The 12,574-nt window shown below is 37.0% G+C and overlaps 1 protein-coding gene across 2 annotated transcripts in view; it reads right to left on the bottom strand.

Moving 5' to 3' along the window:
• Positions 1 to 362: 362 nt before the first annotated feature.
• Positions 363 to 12,574, bottom strand: part of Trhde (thyrotropin releasing hormone degrading enzyme) — a 354,397-nt gene continuing 342,185 nt past the window's right edge. The window contains exons 18-19 of one of the 2 annotated variants that reach the window (XM_041665934.1): positions 10,675 to 10,756; positions 363 to 2,832 (exon numbers count right to left, since the gene is read on the bottom strand). In XM_041665934.1, the coding sequence (XP_041521868.1) occupies positions 2,689 to 2,832; positions 10,675 to 10,756 (226 nt within the window). In that variant the 3' untranslated portion in view covers positions 363 to 2,688. The remainder of the gene's footprint in view (positions 2,833 to 10,674; positions 10,757 to 12,574) is intronic. The other variant, XM_041665935.1, reaches the window with a different exon arrangement.

Here is a 12,574-nt window from a genome sequence, read left to right as displayed (position 1 = left end):
AACAAAGTAGATCAAAGCCCAGCAGAAGTGCATGCTACTGAATTTTAAGAAGTGAAGCCAGTGTCATAGATATCAGTCTTCTGAGTTTGAAATTGTGTAGTTTTTAAACTTTGAATACTATAAGAAAATTTATGGAAAAGAATGTGTAAAACTGGGGAAAACATTTTATTTACAAGTTACTTGGCAATAATGAATACCCAAAGTGGCATATAACCTAGTATTTTCTAATTAAAACAAAGTTTTACTGTTATACATATATTGGCACAGGAAATTTTTGAGACAAGATGACGAAAATTTTCTATATGTTGTTATTTCATGTAGATAATTGATTTGTAAAACACACAAGAGAAAAAGATAAAAACTCTAAGTAGAAAATATAATTTTATAGCTACATTTTACATAATATTCCAAGAGATATCATTGGTTATTTTATTATTTTGAAAATATTACTTATTTAAACAACTAAAAAAAAACCTTTAAAGCCCAATATAATTTCAACATTGAAAAGGTTAAATAACTGAAAAAAATGTGTAGAGCAAAAATGCAATCTCAATGCCATTGGTACCACTATACTCTTGAACAAGTATTGTATGAGGTATAAACATTGCACATAAGTATACACTGAGGATTTAGATTATAGCTAAACCAGTTGTGTTCAAGGCCACTAAAATACAGAAAGAGGATTATGACTACTTACAGTGGGGAGGAAAAAGAATTAAGAAAGCCACAAAACTCAAAGTTTGAAATGATGATTAACTTAAAGTAAAAATGTCATTACTCTGAATTTTCATTGCTTCGGGAAACAAAGAATATCATACACATCTACCTGGGTCAGCTCTGTTCCATGGATGAATTTATCAGTCATATAATGGGATATTTGGGGCCTTCATGACTGTATACTATTTATGAGCATTATGTTTTAGAACTTGCTCACTTCCAAGAGGTAACCTAAGTTTCGATTCCACATTAAGCATGACCATGACTCTTTAACACCACATAGTACTTAAAATTCATGTATTTTAATTGAATGAAGCGTTGAAAATTGTACGTGTAAGATTTAGCCATTAATTCCTTATTTGATAAGACTCAAATTTAGTTGTAATTTAGTCTATGGATTGGGAAATTGCTATTCATTTCTATGAACAAAATAATTCTAGGACTCCTGTTTTATAAATAATTTTCCCCAGCAGTGAGTGATGGTCTCTGAAACCATCATTTCAGTGATTTTCAATATTTGGAAGAACTGAACACCACAAGAAAGTAGAAAGTGGTTTCACAACAGTTGACTCAATTATAGTGATTGTAAACAGTATTTTACAATGCTAAATTTAAAGTATGTAAAATCTGAAGCAAGTAACTGGCCTACTGGGTAAGAAAAACACTGAAATATAATTGCATTATACACAGCCATGGAAATGGCTCTTCAAAATTTCCTGGTAGAACAGGATCGTTAATTCCCCCAAATTTGTATATTAACACAGCATAAAAGCAACTTTGTGTCTTCAGGGAGGGCACAACTGGCAGAAAAGGTCCTTAATGCTAACAGACCTGTTGAGGTATGGTTGTTTAATGGAGGATAGGAGCAATATACACAAAAAGATCAACACACAGAGAGAATTTAACTCTGCACTACCTAAGATAAGAAAGACAAGGAAGCTATAAATAAACACTTTCTTAGTACCAATCATTCTGAATTTACACAAAATTGGCTTATGCAATAGGAATGTTGATCAAAATAATGACAAAAATTGGTGAATGGCTGCCACAGATTAAGAGAATTTATAGAGTGGTTAGTTGACATATATATTTTGTTAGGATTCATCTTCATGTAGTTGAATAGATCATTCTTCAGGACATAGATGAAAAAAAGCAGTTAAGAAAGTGAGTTATAAAGTAGAAAGGGTAGTTTTGGGATAAATTATATGAAACCTTTTCCAAGTCTCCACACATTTATAAAAAAGAGTTAAATTTCCTTTGATCTGAAGATATTCTTCACACAGGTGCATGTACAACATATTATATACACATGGAGCTTCCTTATGTACATATGCATATGTACATACTATCTATACATCTTTGCAAGTGTATACACAGCTGTCACTCAAAGAAAATGAGTTAGCAACACAATCATCATTGTCAGACAATCCAAGTGTTGAAACAAGTGACACGGACTGTATAGAGAGCTGCTTTATCTCTCTGTTGTCCATGGCTGAGAGTAGCATTCCCTTCTGAAGCTTTCACTTTCATCGCAACACTGATTGTCATAGATAATCTTTGTGCTTTCGCATAATGCCCATCCTGGATGTACATATATTCACATACAACATGGGACATGTTAAATAAGCATGCTGGAACACAGGGCAGAACCATAAATCCATGCACAAAATATTCTGGTTTTCCAAACGGACTGTAACATCAACATGCACCACTATCATATTTGGTCCTGAAGAGCAAGGAATGTACGGCCAGGAAAAACTGATGCTTGCAAGAGTTTCTATACAGAGGAACATCCACCGGAGAAACAAATGTAGAGAGAATGGGACAAAGAAAAAGAACCACCACCCAAACCAACGACAACAACAAAAGGTCCTCCCATATGTTTATCACTGAAATTCTGGCTATCCTCTTCATTCCACAGAAAGCAGGTCCTCTCAAAGTTCTGAGTTGAGTTCTAATAGGTGATATATATTAGTGCCTCATGGCTTTTCCCAGCCATTGGAAGAGCTCATCTTGATAAAGCCTTTTCCAGCGCACATTGGCTTCCACGGTTTCCACAGCTCGTGAGAATGAGGCAGAGGCTACACCGTCGTAGGTCTTCATGAAGTTTTTTAGCTGGAAATGGAAGTTGAGCATGGTGAATCTATGTGTACTAATATGAACTCACATAGAACATACACGAAGGAAAATGTATTTGGGGATGAAGTTTTACACAGAAACCTACGACAAACTTGAATGAACGCTCTAGCTCCACTTGTTTTGAGTTATATTTAAAGGTCATACTCTGAAATACTGCACTCCAAATCTCCCACTGCCTATTCTGTGTAGTGCTAACATTTCTGGCATGTTGGTTGTGATGACAGGACTTGACTATATTACTTTTCACTTGAAGGCCACATTTGCTTAGCCTACTGGGTTAACTCAAGCCTAAGCAGATGTTCTCTAGGATGACATTTTAATATTTTAGGACCAATATCATGCTATGGGATAATGCTTTTGTACACTGTAAAGATTTTTCACTCATTGGTTTAATAAGATGTTGATTGGCCAGTATCCAGGCAGGAAGTATAGGCGGGGCAACCAGACTAAGAGAATTCTGGGAAGAGGAAAGGCAGAGATGTAGTCAATAGTCAGACACAATGCTGCATTGAGAAAAGTTACCAAGACATGTGTTTAAACATAGGTAAGATTTGTGTGTTAATATACATTGTAAGAGCTAGCCAATAATAAGCCTGAGCTAATAGGCCATACACTTTATAATTAATATAAGCATCTGTGTGTTTATTTGAGGCTGAATGGAATTGGGACCAGGCAGGACAGAAATTTCCATCTACAATATCTCTTCCCATATATCATAATAAAACTGGCATTTTCTGAATGGGGATCTTATGAAAGCAATGAAGAGTAATTCTGAATGAACAACACACTGATCACATCACCTCTAATTGCTGTTCTTAATTTAAATCACCCTGCCTTTGTACTTCCAAACTCTATTCTCAGATTTGTAGATTTGAGGCTCGTTCACCCATTTCTCCATGTGTGGTCAATATATGAAAGATTTCTGTTTTCTTTATAAAGCCAAAACTTACATTTCATTGATTGACATAGTACTCCTTCATGAAATGGATTGGATTGGTAACATATTCATGAGAAGAAATAAATAAACTCTAGTGGAACGTGTTTGAAATGAGAATAAACACTGCAGGAGGTGCAAAGTATGCAAGAGTTAAAAGGTAGGACTGCAAAGTGGTATACTCCAGACAAGACACAGCCACTGCAATCATGAACGCACAGAGTTGCAGTTACTGGCAATTGACCTGTGAGATGTTGGCCCCTTCATCAGTCATTCAGAGGTGGAAGGGATCTCCTAAGACCCTACACCTTACTGCTGAACTAATTGGCTACTATTAGAGCTATGAAATGAAATAAGCACTGTCTTTAGTTAGGCTAACCTCTCCCTCCCCTGCCCCAGCAAGTACTCCAAGCTGCAACAAAAAGCTACAAAGCGAGGGTCACACAGATGACCTTGGTTAAACTTAGTGAGTCACCAAATACAACAAAAAAAGTCATGGGTGTAGGAAAGAGATTTGTAGAAAACAAGGATAGACAGAGGTTGGAAAGAGAGAAGAGGGTCAGAAGGAAGAGGAAAATATTTGTGAGGAACATATTTAATTGATAAAAACGCATTTAAAAACTAGGTTTTATATATGGGTGACATGACATACTTCGAAATGCAAAGAAAAACGAGTATGTGGGCATTACAACTCCATTAACTCCAAGTGTAGTTTCTTGATATATTAATAGATAGCTGTAGAGAGTAGAGAGAACTGAGGGAATAAAGTACTGAGCAGAAGTGTAATTTGATGTGGGTGCAGACCCCAAAACAAATTGTCCCATGGTAAATTGTCAAAGCCATTACCCATATGAATAATGAGATGCTACAAGTTTTTATTGGGAGTTTGAGTGTGAATGTTTATAAATAATTGATTAGTATGTGCAAATACTATGAACTGTAGTGTTTTCCTCTTGAATATTTAGAATCTGAGACTGGTTGCATGTAAAGACCTTCTACTGACCATCTAACCCCTCCCCTGTGCTGTATCAAGTAAACCAGCTGAGATTTCAATTTGTGGTGGAAGTGGTAGGTAGCAGAAAAGAACCACTCCTGATCCCAGCTTTCCTATACATCATTACTTCACTGTTCATGGCTAGAGTTCCTGGAACCACGTCACACAGAACACAGCAGATAATAAAATATCTGCTATTAAAAATAGGTTGGTGGTATTGTTTCAAAGACCAGGTCTAATGACAAGGCAGGTTCAACATAGCAAAGAGCATCAGAAACTGACTGTAATGCTAAAGGTTCATTTTTTTTATTTAAATAGAGAAAATTCTTAGTCATATTCTAAAAATAAGCAGAATAGGACTTCAGTGTCAAAAGATTACCAAAGTAACTGGATTAGAGAACAAAGAAGCTGAGCTATGAAAACACGGTGATTAATGACTTTGAAACCAACCAAACAGATCTAGAAAAGATAAGGAAGAGTTGAAACTTTTAAGTGCTTTGTTATCATTATTACAGATAGAAGTTCTTACTTAGAGAGTTCATATACTCTGAGAAGACTCAAGGAATTATTTGAAGATTAAGCACTAGCAGTTTCGCTTTTTGTTCTGTGTGTCTTAAGAGACTGGCAAGCAACCAACAATTACAGTGCTAACAGACAAACGTGAAAAATCAACTTTGTGGCAAGGAAACACTATGTGATGTAATTAGTGTGGGGTGTGATTCATCACCTGGGGGTGCCACATGAAGGCTCTGCCAGGAAGGAAAACACAGGGCCTCAAGATAAGATCCAAGCAGGAAAAGTGAAGTGTGGAGCTGTCGAAAATGCAGTTAATTCTACATCTCCAAATTAATTTGGATGTTAGTTCATGGACAGCTTGATTTGATTATGATGGTGTTGCTTGATTACTCAATACCCATGGACTTTCTGAAAGTTGATCTGAAAACTTTGGCAATGGAAAACCATATCATGGAATTATATACTTGACATGACATCAAAATCGCTGTATGCTAAAGCAAGCATAAGATATTGAATACATAACTGAGAATTATTTTAGTATCATAAAATTAATGTACTGTTTGACTAAAATTATAGATATTAAGAAAAAGAGGTCTTGTCTCTTCCTCCTTGTTGGCTAGGTTCTCTGGTGTAGTAGACTATAGGCTGTTTTTTCTTTGTTTTATGTCTAAAAGCCACTTATGAGTGAATACATATTTTTCTTTCTGGGTCTGGGTTGCCTCATTCAATATTTTTTTTTTTAGATCTTACTATTTGCCTGTAAATTGGGAGTGTGGGGGTCAGGAGAGAAGGTAGAAGGGGAGAGAGGGAGGAAACAGATAGAAATAAATAACTCAATAAATAATAATTTTAAAAAGAGGAAGGAAGAATTGATTGAGAGTATGTATTTTTTGCAATTTCCAACCTTTTAGGCACTGCTCTGTACAAATATGTACAAGACACTGCATATACTGATTGTACGCACAAACACATGCACATGAAATATTAGGATTATAGTTTGAAATTTAGTAATGCAGTGGTACATTTTCATTTAGACAGATTCTATGACCATTCAGCAACCAATAATGCATTTTATTCAATTTTGAATTGTATGTTTATTGTAGAATATGACACCATAGTACATTAAATTAATATTACATGTAAAGGAAAAATACACCCACTTCTAAAAGTGTGTTCTTCAATATTGTTCCTAGGCATTCGTTGAAGATTCCCGATAATTATCAATAGTTCTTTGGCAAATTTCACGTACATAAATGATGTGTGATTCCCCTCTGTATGTTATGAATATGTTTTTATTACTGTTGGGTTAATAAAGAAGCTGCTTCAGCCTATAGCAGGGCAAAATATAGCCAGTCTAGAAGAGGTATAAAGAGAGAGTCGGCAGAGTCAAGGAGACGCTATGTAGCTGCCGAAGGAGAAAGACACCAGACACCAGCCAGAATCTGACCAGTAGTTCACAGCCTCATGTTGATACATGGATTAATAGAAATAAGTTAATTTACGATGTAAGAATTAGCTGAAAATATGTCTAAGCTATTGGCCAATAGTGTTGTAATTAATATAGTTTTTGTGGCATTATTCAGGTGTGGCATCTGGGAAAAAAGCAAGCTGTCTCCACCTACACATGGAGATGCTCAGGTCTCTTCCTGAAATAAGCTGAACACTTGAAGAAAACTCCAACCCATTGGCTTGACCATGACTGGACCCAAAGTCAGATTGTCATGGAAGAGAACTCTGTAGACAATGTGACAGGTGGATCTCCAGAGTTTCATTTTATAAATTATGATGAATGTGGACTCACTTTCCTTGTAAGCTCAGGGATCCTGAGGGGACTTATACATTAGAAGAAGAGCTCAGTCATCAGAGCATATCGGTAGCACTTTTTACAGTTGCCATAAATTGATCTTGTGGCCAGTATCCCTCAGTGCTGCTGACAGAGAATGTGTGCTCAGAGCCTTCTCACGGGTCCCTGAGGACCCTGTGGTGTCTGACCAAGCTTCTCTTTGTCTGTGCAGGTTCAGCGACAAAGGAACTTAGCCTCCCACTCTGCTTATTTCTCAGGCTCTTTGCTATTTTTCTACCTCCATTAGGTTTTCTTATACTTGGGCTTTGAGATATTTATCTGTGATACTTTTACTTTGAATAAGTGTAGACACTTTTGTACAATAAAATTTAATAAAATTTTAGTGTTTTTCACATACTCTGATTTTCGTAGCACAATTTCTAGGTTTGTTTATTAATCTATCTTCTAAAAATTGTTTAACATCGAAAAAATCTTATCTAAAGGTATCCTAGACTCTGGCATCACAAAGAACTTTAAGAGAGAATTGTAAAGCATAATATAATCTTGATAGTTATAGGACTAAATAGAATTAGCTATTGGCCTATTATGAAGTAAAAGACTTCACCCTTTAAGTTGTAAATGTAGTCTCTCTGATGAAGAAGATGCATATTCTTTTACAACAGGGCTGTGTTAGGTTCACAGAAGAACGTAATAGACATTAGTCAAAAAATTGCAAATGTCTCTGTGGTTTCTATAAGGTTATGTTTATGCTAGTATTAAAAATTAAGGAAAGGATGAATTGCCTCATGCAGGAATATAAGTCAAATTGCTAATTCCTTATAATTAAGAATTAATCTAGTCTTAGGTGTCAGGACGGTTTGAGGGAAGGGAATATAAAACAGAGAATTTGTTTTTCTACTTAATAGTCATCAAAATATTGAAGCTAATAATGGTCATTAAAATATTAAATAGTTTTGTTTTCAGGGGGCTGGAGAGATGGCTCAGCTATGTAAAGCATATGGCTCTATTGTTCTTGTAGTGGACTCCAGAGAGGTTCCCATCACCGTCCTCAGTCATCTCTGGTTTAAGAGGCTCTGAAAGCTTATTTTGACCTCCTGCACTTGCACTGGATACCCACATACAAACATATACAAATCGCATAATTACCAATAAAAATATTAAAAGCAATGTCATAATTCACAAAGGTGCTGAGCCCCTTCAGATCTACAGGCTTAGCAACCGTAAGGTATAACCTCCAAGGGAAGACATTGATCTTGCTTAACACTTTCTGCTTAAGAAAGGAGTGAGTGAGAACAGAAATTAAGCCCTATGTCACCATAAAATAGCAATTCCTCCATCTGCAGAAAATGGCTAGGTGGTAGAAGTATGGAAAGGCTTCCGGCAGAACAGCGAAACTGCAAAGTGAGAGCAAGCCAGTCCACAGCGAAATGACTCATGGCTCATTCCACGGAGAGCCTGCATTGTTCAGTTATCACTTTGAAGATAATGGACTAAAAGCCACAATTTAGCTCCATTTTTGAAATCACAACTTTCATGATGGGGTAGCTTGCAACATTAAAATGGCAATTAATTAAAGGATAAAAACAAAATGTGTAAGTGAAATGCAGAAAGAGGTTTGCATGTGATGAATTTAACTAAATCTCAACTTAAAACATGATTTTTGTGACATTTGTATGATTGAAACAGGAACTATATAAATGGTAGATATTGAAAGGAGGGATAAAGGTGAAAGGAAACCAGGAGATAAGAGGGAAACACTATGGACAGGGTGAAAAAAAGAGAAATTTTGGCCTTCCTTCAATGTTTGTGGGGGTTGTGGCTACATCAATACTTTATTTCTTGATTATTAAATATTAAATCTAGATATTAAAAGCACTCGGTTTAAATGTAAAAAAATAATGAAAGCAATTATGATTTGCCCATGCCTTCTGTTTCCTCCGGGCACATAAAATTTCAAGGTCCCAATGAGGAGCAGACGGAGGGAGAACATGAGCAAGGAAGTCAGGACCAAGAGGGGTGCACCCACCCACTGAGACAGTGGGACTGATCTATTGGGAGCTCACCAAGGCCAGCTGGACTGGAACTGAAAAAGCAAGAGATAAAACCGGACTCTCTGAACAATGAGGACTGATGAGAAGCCAAAGACAATGGCACTGAAGTTTGATCCTACTTCATGTTCTGGCTTTGTGGGAGCCTAGCCAGTTTGGATGCTCACCTTCCTAGACCTAGATGAAGGGGGGAGGACCTTGGACTTTCCACCTGACTGCTCTTCGGTCTGGAGAGGGAGGGGGAAAGGAGTGGAGGGAGGGGTAGTGGAGTGGGAGGAAGGGGAGGGAAATGGGAGGATGGGAGGAGGCGGAATTCTCTTCATTTAGCTTTTTTCATTAAAAAAAAGAAAAGTAAGAAAAATATTCTGGGATTTCAAAACTAAATCCTTCAGGGTTGAGAACACACATAGCAGGGAAAAGGCTGACATTCACATCACTGGAATCTGAGCTTTAGCTCAGCACAGTATTCTTATGACAGATCCTAAGTTAGTGGAAGACATGCTCTCAGGAAACTGAGCAATATTAGAAGATGTGACCGACGAGCCAGGTCCAATGCCTCTAAAGGAATGCCAGTCAAAGGGATCATCTGTGGGTCACAGCTTCCAGCCAGTCTCCTGTGAAAACTAATGAAACTAGGAATTTCTGTGCTAAATATAAGCTGTATGCTGTGGCTAGCAGAGGAGAAAAAGGCAGCATCAATTATCATAACTGAATAAAAGAAGCTTTATTTGGTTATTGTTTTCCTGTGTGATTGATAGTCCCACATCAGGTCCTTTTCTAGTACTGAGAGGAGCTAATAGGGGGGGAAAGGAGACACCTAGATGGCTTACATAGTGAGAGATACAATTGGGAATGGATAAAATAGATATTTCAGAATCTGGGCACAAGTTCATTAAAAACTCAAGCTTATTTTCATTAATAAAATTAATTTGTAATGGAGCCAAGCAATCTATCTTAGGCAAACTGTTATTTTCAGTGGGTGTTATCAGCAGTGGTGATATGAATTTATTCCACTTAAAAGACTGGATAGCTGTTAGCAGGCTACTGTGTCCACATAATCACTCAGACTTTTACTGTGTGCCTCAGCATCAAGCACAGTCCCCAATGGACATGTCATCATTGGCATGGTTGTTAGTGAATGGTTTATAAACTGAGTTCACGTAATCACTTGAAGAGCAACCCCTGGATCTAAGAGCTCTGGAATATGTGGTCCCCAACTACAAAATTAATTTTCTTTGAGCAATCTACATAATTGTTCATAGTCATTCAATTCTGAATATGTTACAGATTTCTTTGTAGGTAATGAATTAAGAAAATTAGCGTGTGTGTGTATGTATGTGTTATGCATTTTCACATGTGTGTACACATGCATGCCATACATGTATCTTCATGTGCATGTGTGCATGTGAGTATTGGGAATGTACGGGGGAAAGGAACTTGAGTGAATCTAATGCCTAGAAGTAGTTGAAATAAATATGTAATTTAATGTGTTTATATAAGAAGATTGTAACAAGACTTTTACCTCTTTAAGCTCCCCTTCTGTGTTAAGAAATTCTGTAACTCCGCTGATAAGTTTGGAATTCATAAATAATGCTTCTCCATACCTACAAAGATAAAAGAAAATCGTCTTAATGTCTATCTAGGTAGTAATTTAAGCAAACTGGCTAGAATAATTTTTGCAGTCATTCCCAAAGGTTGTGTTTACCATGGCCATCAGTAATCACTAGCTCTCTGGGAAGTACTGGCTGCTCCTCTCGGGAGGGAGAGAAGCAAGGAAGCACTTATTGCAGTGGGGTTCTACCAGGTTCACCTAGCCTGCTGAACTGTTTCACAGACCTCCGAGTGTCACTAAGTCTGGCAAAGTCCAGGCCTTTAGAATTGGATTCAGGCATTGTTGTATTTACAAGCCAAGAAAGGAGAGAGGGGCATTTATAAATGATCTAGTGTACCACAACCTAGATCATTGTAGCTAAAAAGTCTCCAAAAAATTAATAAAAGCAAGACCTGTTCAATCAGAACCAGTATGTTACACGGATTCTGTGGTCTGGCGAGTCATAAAAGATCTTGGAATTGTAATTAAATTTCAAAAACTGAGGCAAAGTTTACAAAAAAAAATACTTTCATAAAAGAGCATCAGTTACACTTATTATTAAAATTTCTAGTTACCCAAATATTTAGTTATTAAAATATCTATTATTTATTATATTCTGTAATTCTTGTACTATGAGTACAATTTCTTGACTTATGATTCCTGTACGATGTATATCTGTGAATGGCAAATTCTCACTTTGTCCATTTGCCTCTACTTTATTAAGGTCATCTATCACAGGTTTCATGCTCTTGGCACCAAAAATAACCAACAAGAAGACTGAGTTTTTGGAAGCAAAGATGCTGCCATTATTATGATTAGATGCTTTCTTTTGCTTCCCCAATTTGCTGGCTCTCCAGTACTTGAGTTGCTGAAGGACTTAGTCTTACCATTTAAAGAGGGGATCAAATGGGAGGATTGCCATGATGAGAAAATGACATCTTAGTCAAAGCAAATAGATGGAAACTGGTATTATAAACTGCTGGGTGCCATGGTACATTCCCCCAGTCTCAGCATTCGGGAAACAGAGGCAAGGTGAATGATGGTCTACTTAGTGAGTTCCAGGATGACTAAGATTACATGGCAATACCAGCACAAAGAAGTAAGCTACCAGTCGCTTCAATACTAATACAAGTAATTATTGTGAAGGTCATATGGCCAGAAAAGTGGCTGACCATACAAGAAGAAAAGTCACTCCCTTCTAAGGGAGATCCAATCGTTTTCCTTTACACTCCCAGGTAAGGAAGAGTAGAACACAATCTCTATCTCATACTTTATGTAGTTGATGACCTAGACGTGGAAAGAGATAATTCTCATTTCATGTAACTAGATATGGCATTGATGAAGTGATACACAGAATTCAGAGATGGCCTATAGCTCTTCATTGTAGCAACTGCATATAAATGAGCACAACGTTGTTCTGAGAATGAAATGCCAAGTGGAAGTGTGGCATAATCCAAGGCAAGTGAGTGTGAAACTGCATGGTAAGTGAAGACAGCTGAAATCAATGGGCATCAGAAGGGCCTGAGCTGTGAGACTGGGTCAGAGGTAAAGTCTTGAGAGGTAAACGGAACACACACCATGAAGCTCCTATGCTTAGTGTGGCAGAGAATCATGGATGATTTCATAGAAGAGAGATAGCAACATGTTTTAGAAGGTTCTGAAACATAGATACATAGATAGATAGATAGATAGATAGATAGATAGATAGATGGATGGATGGATGGATGGATGGATGGATAGATAGATAGATAGATAGATAGATAGATAGATAGATAGATAGAAAGAAAAGTGTGGTCTAAGATTCAGAAAGATGGAAGACTTTGCTTTAAGA

Source organism: Microtus oregoni, unplaced genomic scaffold (genome assembly GCF_018167655.1).
Source record: "Microtus oregoni isolate MIOR12 unplaced genomic scaffold, Mior012 000001F_ref0000356, whole genome shotgun sequence".
Classification (NCBI taxonomy): Eukaryota; Metazoa; Chordata; class Mammalia; order Rodentia; family Cricetidae; genus Microtus; species Microtus oregoni.
The sequence above is the reverse complement of the archived record's forward strand: the minus strand, read 5'-3'. Positions and strand labels throughout refer to the sequence as shown.